The sequence below is a fragment of the Pseudophryne corroboree genome, chromosome 6 (genome assembly GCF_028390025.1).
Source record: "Pseudophryne corroboree isolate aPseCor3 chromosome 6, aPseCor3.hap2, whole genome shotgun sequence".
Taxonomy (NCBI): domain Eukaryota; kingdom Metazoa; phylum Chordata; class Amphibia; order Anura; family Myobatrachidae; genus Pseudophryne; species Pseudophryne corroboree.
Genome location: NC_086449.1, coordinates 56,497,091 through 56,510,598, shown reverse-complemented (window position 1 = coordinate 56,510,598; position 13,508 = coordinate 56,497,091). Strand labels below are relative to the sequence as shown.

Genomic DNA, 13,508 nt, shown 5'->3' with positions numbered 1-13,508 from the left:
GTATTTTTCCGTATTTTGAAATAATTGCATGCCATAATGAGATATCATGGGGATGGGACCTAAGTCTAAGCACAGAATGTATTTATGTTACATATACACCTTATACACACAGCCTGAAGATAATTTTAGCCAATATTTTTTATAACTTTGTGCATTAAACAAAGTGTGTGTACATACACACAATTCATTTGTTTCATATGCACCTTATACACACAGCCTGAAGGTCATTTAATACAATATTTTTTAATAACTTTGTGTATTAAACAAAGTTTGTGTACATTGAGCCATCAAAAAATTAAGGTTTCACTATCTCACTCTCACTCAAAAAAGTCTGTATTTCGGAATATTCCGTATTTCGGAATATTTGGATATGGGATACTCAACCTGTATTGTAGTAAGGAGCCATTATCATGTGGCTCCTTGCTGGTTAATCATAGACCCAGATTGGGGTAATGGAGGTGTGAGGTGTGGTGCCTCTGGACTGGCTGAGCTGGAAGGCTTTAGTGTGGCATACCTTTACATTCTATTAACACTTATCACTTAATAATTTCTTTAATTATTTCTCCATTTTAATTACATCTCATTTTTGTATCACTTCCTTTATAGCTTCGGCTTCCTAACACTAATTTATCAACACTATAGTTTTTCACTGGGTATGCTGAACTGGGATTTCTGGCTTATGCTAATTTTTTTGTGTGTCACACCCTGCACCTAGATATAGCGCTAGGGACACCATATATACAGAGACGCCTTGACGTGGCTTTGGGGCTTATTCATGCATTTGGTCAAATATATGTAACTGAGATCTCTGAATTCCAATATTGTGTGGGATTTAAATCTTGTTACTGTCATCATTCAGGGTGCTGGGGGAACCAAAATGCATTATTTTCTTGCTATACAACTATTATTAGTAGTAGTAGTTGTAGTAGTAGTAGTAGTAGTAGTAGTAGTAGTAGTAGTAGAATTATTATCCTTTATTTTGCTTCCTTTTACTTATTGTTACTATTAAAGTATTAATATAATTATAACTAGCTGTTGTGCCCAGTTTCAACCTGACAAAGTTTTGTTGGCCAAAACATTTAAACCCCTTTCCACACCCTTAGGACTCGATACCCCGTAGTATCCCTGCTTAGTTAGTGACTGCAAATAACTGTCACAGTTTCCAGACCACCCAGCAGGTCACAGGGAGAGTTCACCAACTGTCTCAAGATGTACCATTGGATCACACTGCGGAACCATCAGTCACCTGCGTAACCTTCAGGTTACTGAGATTTACATCTCAGATCCGCAAACGAGGTCAGTAAATCTGCATCACCAGACGCAGACGCTGAATGCGTCTCCACAAAGTGGAGAAGACATGCTTTCTTTTTGAGGAAAGGACCCCCTTTGCTGCCCCTTCACTCTTCCCCCGCCCCCAAACACCCTCAGCCTTTCAGTCACACACAGTGCACGTACAAAGATCCAGTAGTTATTAAATAGACGGTATAAGAAATGTTGTGGAAAAGTGTTGGCCATGCCTGGGCGGTGCTTGGGAGGTGGCTAGTAGTGCATGCAAAGATGGTCCATTCAGTGGGAGTGTTATGGAAGTCGGGGTGTGTCAATGCAAGCGGCTGCGTTCCCTGCTTCAGGCAGAGGAAACCGTAGTGAGATGGAGCAGCTGCACCTGCCATAATGCTAGTGCAGGTATGGATGGTGTAACCAATGGTGGCTGTCAGCATGCACCAATCGGTATTACTGCACACACAGGTGCTAAAAGTGTGGTGTCTCATACCTTGCACACTCACCCACGCGGATGCACACGAAGTAAACAGTCGGCAGCAGCATTATCATAATATTGCAGACAGGCGGCTGACTGAGTACAATTCTGGGAGCAACTGAGAATCAGGCCCAGAGCGTCAGGGGACTGCTGTAAGCGTGCTTCATAGGGTATTGGCAAATAGAGGTTTAACACGTGAGGTTAAGTGCCACAAATTGCATATTGATCCAGCCAGATTGCAAAGGGGCATTGTGCTTGGTGGGGTCAACTGTTCCGGTCAAATGGCAATGAATATAGAAAGAGAACTGTAAGCTGTGAGCAGGACCTGCCAAGAGCTGCCTCAGGTCTCAGTGTGGCCCATTCCTGTGTTGCACAATTAGGCTGGCAAAGCCTAGCAGTGTGTGAAAGCACGGATCACCTGTTCTGCCCATGTAGCTTCGGAAAAAGAGTTGAGCTTGTAGCCACCTGTGTATGGCTCAGATTGTACTGTGACTGGAGGACAGTGATGGAGGTGGTTTGGGACTTTTAAAAGATGAGTTTCCAGGGAATGCTTGAAGTGATACCAGGCAGGAAAGTGCTTCTCAAATCTGGAAACCTAACAGCACTTGATTTCCATATCATCTAGCTGGAGCACAGGTGTTTTCCAGGTCTATTTACTAAGCCTTGGATGGAGATAAAGTAGACGGAGATAAAGTACCAGCCAATCGGCTCCTAACTGTCATTTTTCAAAAACAGCCTGTGACATGGCAGTTAGGAGCTGATTGGCTGGTACTTTATCTCCCTCCACTTTATCTCCTTCCAAGGCTTCGTAAATAGACCACATCTTTCAAATGACACAGTAGAAGGTGTTCGGGTGCTTTAGCAAATACTTGGTGTGATGAACACTAGGCCGGAGTGAAGACTTGTTGTTGGACGAGGTAGAATAATGCACAGAATTGCTACTGCCCAAAACAGCATATGGATGTGTCCTCACTTACTGTGGCTTCAGCCATGCCAAATAGCCCCTCTTATCGCGCCAGGTCCAGTGTGACTTGGCCAATCATCTTTCTTGCTCAAAATGTGCATCTTATTTGCATTAATACAACAACTGAGAGCGACGGGACTACATTGCTAGCTGACACTGGTCAATATGATATGCAACATTTGTGCATCTGTGTGCGACTGACGCGGGCGTCCGCTGTTTTCCCAATGCCTAGATGCGCTGTACTTTATCTGTGACTTTGTGCGTGCATTATAACAAGTCCTATGACATTATACGGCAGGATGTAATGGAGTCCGAGGTCGCAGAGCGTGCGGGATGCCGGCCGATCTCGGACGTTTCTTCAAAACTATGGGGTACATTTACTAAGCAGTAATAAGAGTGGAGAAGTGAGCCAGTGGAGAAGTTGCCCATGGCAACCAATCAGCACTAAAGTAGCATCTATAATTTGCATACTATAAAATGATACAGAGCTGCTGATTGGTTGATGGGGACATTTCTCCACTGGCTCACTTCTTCACTCTAATCATTGCTTAGTAAATGTTCCCATAAGCCTTGTAACTGATTTCTCCTTTAAAACAAGTGTCCGAGATTGGCCGGCATCATGCCTTGCAGGTGATTGCCCCTTTAAAAAAAATGTCCGAGACTGGACAGTATCATGCCATGTAACTGATTGCCCCTTTAATAAACCATCCGAGATCAGCCGGTATCATGCCTTGTAAGTTGTAACTGATTGCCCCTTTAAAAAAACATCCGAGATTGCACGGTTTCTCTCACCTTCGGAGATCTTGGCCTCAATTACATCCCGCCGATAGTCATAGATTAGCGTCTCTGTTAGACTATGAGGGTCTTTTTGCTGAGACCAAGAAGCAAAATTTCAAGAAAAATACGGTACGCTGCTCCTGCCGGAGCATCTCGCACCATATGGCGTACGGAGGACACATCTGTAGATCTATATGTGCGAATGGAAGCAAGTAATGAGTGTATACCTGCATCGGGCAAGTGAAGTTTTGATAAATAGCTTTATATGTTGCAAGTCGAATTTAATATTGGATTTGGTTATGTGCAGCAGGGTGAAAGTCTACTTAGGGGAAGCTCACGAAGTAGGGAATGCAAGGGTCAGTGCCGGAGATCATGAATGCATGAATGGATGTTTTACAGGGAGATACTTGTGTATTCTGACAATGTTTCCCAGATGTATGTACCATGATTAGGATACAAATTGGATGTGGGGAAGACAGGACAGTTCCAGGGCGACATCTAGACAGCACGACTGGGGTGTAGGGTCTATCACGGTGAGACAACAGAAACAGAGATGCAAGCTCGGTGGCTTCTGCAAAGACTTTTCTACAACAAGGTTTCAAGCAGAGCTAAGTCATATCCCATGGTAGCACAAATAAACACCCCTGCCTCTAAGATTACCGGTGGTTTCCACTTTACAAATAAAGTTCCGTATTAAATTCCCTCCAATCACAATACTTAGACGTCAATTTGGTGGGGTCCCGCCCCCCTACCAGTCAGCTGTATTTACCAAGATTCCACCACTATATATACATACATCTGGACTTCTGCTGATCACCTTTGGTGCATCTTTGTTCTTGTCTTGAGCAGAGCAGAAATGATGCACCAGCTGTAAATACGGGGGATGAGGGGGTATCAGAGGTGGGTCCTCACCAACACAATAGTACCGGGAAGGTGATACTAGTAGAAATATAATTTAATGCACTTTATGGCGTGAAATGGGTCAGAGTGGTACATAGGGCCTAATTCAGAGTTGATCGTTGCCGTGCAAAAATGTGCACGGCTACGATCATTTACTCTGACGTGTGGGGTGGACCAGCACAGGGCTCATTTACTCTGACGTGTGGGGTGGGGTGGACCAGCACAGGGCTAGTCCGCCCCACGTCAGGCCCGACGAGTACTTTACGAGTAGCTCCCTACCTGCACAGCTACTGCGTGCTGACAGGGAGCTATTCGACGCTGTCCGGGTCGCAGTGACGCTACGCAGCCGGGACCGCGTCCCTAAAACAGGGGCCAAACGCCACCGGCCAGCACCCTCCCTCCCAACGACCCCCTCTGCCTGTCGATCAGGCAGAGGCAGGGCCGGACTGGGACTAAAAATAGGCCCTGGCATTTTTGAAGCACACAGGCCCACCTCTGTGACTCCTCCCCTTACTATTCCTGACTCCTCCCACTTAGTCGTCTATGTTCTTACAAATATAATTAATATTCTAACAACATACAGGCGTACATCATTCTCTATTAAAATATACTCAACCAGTGGTTGAAGTGGAAATTTGTAAGTGGGGGCAAGGAAATGTGAGGTTTGTAATTAAGCGCGCGTCGAAGGCGCGCGCGCTCCGGAAAAGGGGGTGTGGTCACTCAAAAGGGGCGTGGTCTTCAGTGTAGTTTACCACACCATATACCCCTTATACGCATTATGCACCACGATAGTAGGACCCCTTATACTATCTAGTACTGCTGCCCCTTTCACATTATACCACACAGTATGAGCCAAAATTCACATTACAGCACCCGGTATGAGCTGAAATTTACATTATATGCCCCCGATAGTGCAGTGCCAGGTATACAAATGCCCCCACAGTGCCAGGTATACAAATGCCCCCACAGTGCCAGGTATACAGATGCCCCCACAGTGCCAGGTATACAAATGCCCCCACAGTGCCAGATCCACAAATGCCCCCCACAGTGCCAGGTATACAAATGCCCACACAGTGCCAGGTATACAAATGCCCACACAGTGCCAGGTATACAAATGCCCACACAGTGCTAGGTATACAAATGCCCCCACAGTGCCAGGTATACAGATTCCCCCACAGTGCCAGGTAAACAATTGCCCCCACAGTGCCAGGTAAACAAATGCCCCCACAGTGCCAGATCCACAAATGTCCCCACAGTGCCAGATCCACAAATGCCCCCACAGTGCCAGGTATACAAATGCCACCACAGTGCCAGTTATACAGATGCCCCCACAGTGCCATGTATACAGATGCCCCCACACTGCCAGGTAAACAATTGCCCCCACACTGCCAGGTATACAAATGCCCCACAGTGCCAGCCAATTGCCCCCACAGTGCCAGGTATACAATTGCCCCCACAGTGCCAGGTATACAATTGCCCCCACAGCAGCCAGTGCTGCAGCTACTCACCGCTGCTGCACTGCTGCTGCTCCTCCTCCTCCTCCGGGCTGTGAGGGACGGGTGAGAGCGCCGGGCGCCCGCCAGCGCGGCTGTTTCTGGTGCGGCAGCGTATAGCATTCAAAGCAGCCGCCGGTTCGTGAGCCAATCAGAGCTCGCGGACCAGCGGCTTCTGATTGGCTGCCGGTCCGCGAGCTCTGATTGGCTCACGAACCGGCGGCTGCTTTGAAGTCTGCTATACGCGCCGCGCCAGACACAGCCGTGCTGGCGGGCGCCCGGCGCTCTCACCCCCGTCCCTTACAGCTCTCCTATCCTGTCAGCTGAGACGCGCTGCCGCCGGTCTGAGCGGCAGCGCGTCTCAGTGACCGCTGGACCGGCCCACGTGGCCATCGGCCCTTCTGGCATCTGCCAGAAGTGCCAGATGGCCAGTCCGGCCCTGGGCAGAGGCGATGGCAGGGTTGAGATGGCCGTCGGCTGTCTGGCAAGAATCAGCGCACTGCGGCGCAGGTGCAGTTCAGACCTGATCGGCTGCTGTGTAAAAATGCATTAGGCCCTTATTCTCCAACCTTGAGGTCCTACTTGTGTGACTCCGAATTATCCTATACAAATGCGGCATATTTCTTTATTCAGTAAATTTAAAGACTTAGGGGTCTATTCATGAAGCAGTGAAGAGTGGAGAAGTGAGCCAGTGGAGAAGTTGCCCACGACAACCAATCAGCTGCTCTTTATAATTTTATAGTATGCAAATTATAAATGTTACTTCAATGCTGATTGGTTGCCATGGGCAACTTCTCCACTGGCTCACTTCTCTTCTCTTATCACTTCTTCATGAATAGACCCCATAAATTTACGATAGATAACACGTATGCAGTACATCATTATATGAATTGTATCTTTCATGGGGAAAAAGCATCCAGAGAAGCATGGTTATTTTCTAATGTATATTACCCAGCCTAACATTAACCTTATGTTCCTCATTTTCTCAGTATTACTTTCCTTCCTATCACCGTCACATTATTAATATGTGTTCTCTTTCTCTGATAGGATTCTCAGATCTACAGCAGTATTTAATAATGGAGAACACCACCGGCCTGATCAACTCACTAACGTCTCAAGCCCTGCTGGTTATGGCGACATCCTCAGAAGGTCCACTTGGCGTAACACAGCAACCCCCTCTTTATACTGTCCCAATGACCATGGACAAACCCCCACAAATGACCTACCTGAGTCCAGCGTACCCTCTACTATACCCGTCGCAGGAGCATTTAAATTCAGCGTGCCCTCCACAGCTGCTTTCCCTATCCCATCAGTACGGGCACCCCCGTCTAGACCGTGGAGGGGTAGGGGTCTTGGGGTATGGTGCTCTGCACCCTTTTGCTACGTTCCGCCTTCCCGATAGCGTGGAAAGGCTCCAGGCTGGTTTCATGAACCCCAAAAGGCTAAAGGGAGAACCAGAGCCTCCCCAGATACACTACCTGTCAATGGAGTCAGCCATGGACGCTTCCCATGTCATCCCCCCAACATCTCACAGGAGTTCCCCAAAACCAAGAGCAAGCGCTAACAAAAAAGGTAAGCGATGGATGTCGTTTGATGAATGAATGGATCACAAAACTGAGTTTGTTTGTTTGTTTGTTTGTTTGTTGAGATGTGCCACAGAAAACAGCCATAGAAACACTTAAAGGTGATCAATAAAACATTTGGTGTTTTTTTTAAAGGGGCAACCATATACAAGACTAAACCATGCCTTGTACATTGTTGCACCTTTAAAAATATGCCCAAGTCCGTCCGGCATCCAGCAGAGCCGCCAAACTAGGACTTCATTACATCCCGTCCGACATTTCAGCCGACCCGCTGACCACGCGATAGGCTAGTCGCAGCAACCTTTGAATATGATGTCATAAAGTGGGCGGGCATATTCAAATGACTCTGCTGCCAGACATATGGAGCGTGGGATTGGTAAGTGGGTATGCACAAGATCGTCTGTGCACACACCGTGCCAGTTGTTCTGCTCCATCAGCCATGCGTGTACCCAGCTCTGAGCTTAAAGTCAACTTATGTTCTTTCCCTGCGATTCCATGACTTTACTAGAGGAGACGGGTGCATGCACTGTATCTGATAACAACATCATTATTTATACAAATTGCACTACAATAACAAACTCACTTATCGGCCCTTTGGCTAAGATCAAGTGTAATATCTGGTCGCTGGTTCTCATGATGTTGAGTCTGTTCTTACACTTGGGGAGCGAGAGACCCCTGGTGTGGAATCAAGACCCACCATGTGGAGTAGGTACGAAACTTGGTCTGGCCAGGAGGTTCTGAGCAGCATGAAGTCCGAGGTGCTATGTGCCCCTGGTCGGAGGACGCCAAGGGTGCCTGAACATGCACTTCCTCACTTCTGTCTGCCGCACTTTTTCCTTTGCCCTGGCCTTTTGGCTAGGGCAGGGATCATTTTTTACCCCCCCGCCTCCTGGCCTTTTGGCTTGGGCTTATTTATTTATTTATTTTCCATATGTGTTTGCATATTTTTTTTGCACATCACCACACCTGTTTATGTTTTTCGTGTGTGTGTTCACGTTTTGGCGCGGTTTAGGTAAGACCCTTATGGGCCACCTGCTCCCCATGTAGTTGAGGCCCTCTCCTTTTGTGCAGGGCTGAAGGTTTTTCGTTCCCCGGGGGGAAGCTTCGGCCAACCCTGGGGAGAAAGGGACGACCGCGAGCCGTGAGGCGGAGGGAAGTCTGAAGACCCTTGACCCCTAAGGGGCCTTTTGGCTCTGGGGGTCGGGGACTCATGGGGTTCCCCTGCGCTTCGACAAAGGGGGGACCTGAAGACCCTTTTTCTCTCAAGGTCTTTTGGCTCTGAGGGTTAGGGGAGCAACGGGGCCCTTCTCGTTTTGGAGAGGGTCAGAGTCCTATGCCCCCAGCACAGATCACTGGGTGATGAAGCCACGCACCTCGGGCTCCAAGTTTAAAAAATAAATAAATAAATGACAGTTTAGAAAATATACCTACTGGATGTGTGTACGGTCATATTAACACCGTGAATGGGTTTTTAAAAAATTATTTAACTACATCCCCAATTAATTAATTTTAGTTCTTATTTAAATGTCTTGTGTAGGATGCGCCATGTGATGTTCTTTATACGGTCAACGAGCCTTCTATGTTTTTTTTTTTAATTCTTCTGATTAATTCCATAGACTGACCGTGTTGTAGCTGTATCATATTACAGTGCAAGCAAAGAATCGTTTTCAAAATCATGTATAACTGACGCCGTGGATATATGGTTTATTTAGAAGCTATAAGAGTATCATATAAATTTAGTGATGTCCGTGAGTGACACAGATTGTTTTCATACTTAGCTGTATTGCAAAAATATATGCAGAGGTGCGTACCAGCTGCCGGGGGCCAGAATTATCACCTCAGGCCAAAGATCAATCCTTAACTCTTTACTTTCTTCGTACGTGTTCCTGCATCAATTACAGGAAATCTACCAAGGCATCCTTTTTTTGTATGTTGTATATCGATAGATAGAATTCAAATGTAAATGTGCCTATTTTTCATAACAGACAGACAGACAGACAGACAGACAGACAGATAGACAGATACAGTAGACAGACAGACAGACAGACAGACAGACAGACAGACAGACAGACAGATAGATAGACAGACAGATACAGTAGACAGACAGACAGACAGACAGACAGACAGACAGACAGACAGACAGACAGACAGATAGATAGATAGATAGATAGATAGATAGATAGATAGATAGATAGATAGATAGATAGACAGATACAGTAGACAGACAGACAGACAGACGGATAGCTAGATACGATAGATAGATAGACAGACAGACAGACAGACAGACGGATAGCTAGATACGATAGATAGATAGACAGACAGACAGACAGACAGACAGACGGATAGCTAGATACGATAGATAGATGATAGACAGACAGACAGACAGACAGATACAGTAGATAGATAGATAGATAGATAGATAGATAGATAGATAGATAGATAGATAGATAGACAGACAGATAACAGGCACTCATCCAAACGTAAATATCCAATGTAGTGTAGAGAGCACTCTGGAATGGGTGTAGTATGGTAAGCCGGCAGTCGGGGTCCCAGCGCACAGCATACCGGTGCCGGAATACCGACCGCCGGTATACCAACAGCTGGGCAAGCGCAAATGAGCCCCTTGTGGGCACGGTGGCATGCTACGCGTGGCACGCTATCTATTCTCCCTCCAGAGGGGTCATGGACCTCCAAGAGGGAGAAAAGGTGTCGGTATGCCGGCTGTCGGTATTCCGGCACCGGCATACTGTGTGCCGGGACCCCGACAGCCAGCAAACTGAAGACCACCCCTCTGGAACAAGGTGTGCTCATTGTGTAAGTCAGTTTGCTGGCTTGCACAATAAACACAACTAGTTTAGTGCAACTGTTCCAGAGTCCTGCCTATTGGTTTGCTCTCTCTCTCAGGGGGTAATTCAGACCTGATTGCTAGTCTGCGTTTTCTCACAGCCTACGATCAGGTCCGGACTGCGCATGCGTATGCACCGGAAAGCGTAGGCGCGTCGGACGACTGCACCGGGCATCGGTGCATAGCGACGGGATGGTGCGGGAAAAAAACGATTGCACCGGTGATCGCAAGGAGATTGACAGGAAGAGGACATTTGTGGGTGAATACTGACCGTTTTCAAGGAGTGTCTGGAAAAACACAGGCGTGTCCAAGCACTGGAAGGGAGAGTGTCTGACAACAAACCGGTCCTGGACAGGCTGAAGTGATCGCAGCGGCTGAGTAAGTTCTGGGATGCGCAGAAAATGCACAAAATCAGTTTGTGCAGCTCTGCTACACATGTGTTAGCACACTTGCACAGCGAAAATACACTCCCCTGTAGATGGCGACTATCTGATCACAAGAATGCAAAAATCGCTTCCTAGCGATCAGGTCTGAATTATCCCCTCAGTTAGGAGATGTACTAAGCAGTGAAAAGAGTGGAGAAGTGAGCCAGTGGAGAAGTTGTCCATGGCAACCAATCAGCACTGAAGTAGCAATTATAATTTGCTACTATAAAATTATACAGAGCAGCTGGTTCACTTCTCCACTCTTTTCACTGCTTAGCACACCTCCCTGTAGTAACCTGCTTTATCTATGTAACCAAAATAAGCAGACCATACTTACCTGATCTCTAAGGACAGCCGGGGGGCTCAGTGGCAAACGCAGGATTTCTAGAGGGGGGTTTCCAAGTGCAGTACATAATATGATATCCCACTCTGTAGAACACTGGAGCAAGTGCAGGACTCTGGGGGAGCAGTGGAAGAATCCAGTAACGACCCTGGACATTAATGTAAACATTGATCTTTTTACACACTTCATACTGTATTAATATTTAACACTATAGATGCAGAGTACTGCACTTTCTAAGCACACATTCTCCCACCTCATGGTGAGGCTCCTATCTCTTCTTCCTGGTAGCTACTCCCTGGTCTAGTGCACTCATTGAGTACTCAGATCCACACACACACAGCAAACTTGGTAGAAGAAGCTGCTGCTGCTACTGGTCATGTCCCTTTATCTGCATGATATGGCAGCAGCTCTAATAATTGTATTTAGGGGCTAATTCAGGTTGGATCGCAGTGTGCGATGCAACCAGAATTTTGGGGGGGCGGGCAACGCTCCATTTCCAGGGAGGAGATGGAGCGTTGCGGGCGCGTGGTGACCCAAACGATGGGCGGTGCTGCGTGAATGGGGGCGTGTCGGGGCGGCTGCGTGACATCACACGCAGCTGCCGCGACAGGTAAGATGGCGCCGGGACTCCTGCAGCCGCAGCTAAGCTGCGCCGGCAGGAGTCATCTTTAGTTTCTGCCGACAAGCAGAAATTGCGAAGCGAACGCAATTTCTGCTTGTTGAAGAGGGGGAGGCGCCGGTCAGCATGCTGGGCGACCGTGCCCAGCGATGGGCGGCTGCCAACATGCGACCAAAAGGATAGCAAATTCTGCTAATTATCAGAATTTGCTATCCTTACTGAATTAGCCTCTATATACCATTGATATTGTTGTCATAACTTAAGCCACTTGCCAAGATGAGGGGGTTTCCGGGCAACTGCCCCCCCCCCCTTCCTCTGCGTTTGCCTATGGGGATGCCAATGAAAATTGAGTGGCGCTCCCGGCCACCCGCAAGAGTGGGTAAGTCTCCCAGTTGCAGCCCTGACATGCCGTGCAGCCTCTCACTTACCGAGTAAAGTGGGCGGTCCAGGCGGCTGATGACACAATCTGTTATCTCAGCATTGTATAGCGATGACGCACTCACATTTGCCATACCCCTTGTACAGCCTACAATGATGTATCACGCCCCCACACTGCTCCCCTATGTTATATCATGCCCACTCGCACCGCACCCTGCTGACCTGACCTGGCTGCACCCTTGCGGAGGGGGCAGTCAGAATGTCGGACGACTATGGAGCAGACTAGTCAAACTACTAAAGAAAAGATTATGGTGGAAGCAGCGGAACATAGCATAAGTACAGGGCAGGATGCGTGACGCATTGCATTCTGAATGTGACGTGTCACGCCACTCTGCATAACAGCCTTTATTAACACATGAAGAAAATCCCAGATCTCCCGGTAGCATCTATCCTTGCAATAGGACTTCAAGGTTTAGGACCAAATCTCCTTATAGTAACATATATTAACTGTACTGAATTCTTCAGCACATGCTGTGGGGGCTTAAACACTGATCGGACCCTTTCTGTCATTGAGTTATGCATGTTTGGGATAATGCGCTCCCTACTGTACATTATATGGTTATTACAAGGCACAATAAGTACTGTAGCCATATAAAAGCACAAGGAAAGTGCTTTTATACAGGTCAGTCTCTAATAACCAGAATAAAACAGAGAACGTCCTTTTTTTCCTCCCCATCACATATACATACACACATATATATATATATATATATATATCACACACATTGATTGACAAAAGTGCATGCTGTGGGGGCTTAAACACTGAGGGGTCCCTAATGAATGTATTGTTAATGTGTAGAATGTTTTCCGTGTCACTGGGGAGAGTGCGGGAAGCAGAGGGGTCTCTATCAATATATTGGGAGGGGAGAGGGATAAGAAGTCACCAGTTGGCCAGCTGCTACACAAAGGCTCCCAGGAGAGCGGGGACAAAGGACAGAGAGAGATTAGTGCATGCCATGAATAGGGAAGGAGAAAGACAGGGCTCTGGAGAAAGTGAGAAGGGGGATTGCTGTGGGATAAGAAAGAAAACAAACAGTGGAGGGGGAAGTGCACACTAGTCTGTCATCCCCTTTACTAGACCCAAACCTCCCCCTGTCCACCCAGCCACTGGACCCCCCCCCTTTCTCATGGAGATTTAGTGCACAGAGAGTGACCGCCTGCAGGAAGCCAATAGCTGTGATAATTACACACACCTGCAGCCTGGAGAGGATGGACTGACAGATAGAGTAGGACTGAGCCGGTCATTCTACCAAACTAAAAGAAATCAGATAATTTACTTCTCAGGCACTGGGCTTATCACTAAAGATGAAGAAAAGTTACCCCAGCTATCCTGCTTTTCCCAGTTATTTTCCAGTTTCCACACCC

General features: G+C 47.3%; 1 protein-coding gene across 1 annotated transcript in view; it reads left to right on the top strand.

Moving 5' to 3' along the window:
• The first annotated feature begins 6,947 nt into the window (after nucleotides 1-6,947).
• LOC134934244 (E3 ubiquitin-protein ligase Rnf220-like) overlaps nucleotides 6,948-13,508 on the top strand; it is a 46,431-nt gene continuing 39,870 nt past the window's right edge. Inside the window, exon 1 of the mRNA XM_063929723.1 lies at nucleotides 6,948-7,462. Coding sequence (XP_063785793.1) covers nucleotides 6,967-7,462 — 496 coding nt within the window. The 5' untranslated portion in view covers nucleotides 6,948-6,966. The remainder of the gene's footprint in view (nucleotides 7,463-13,508) is intronic.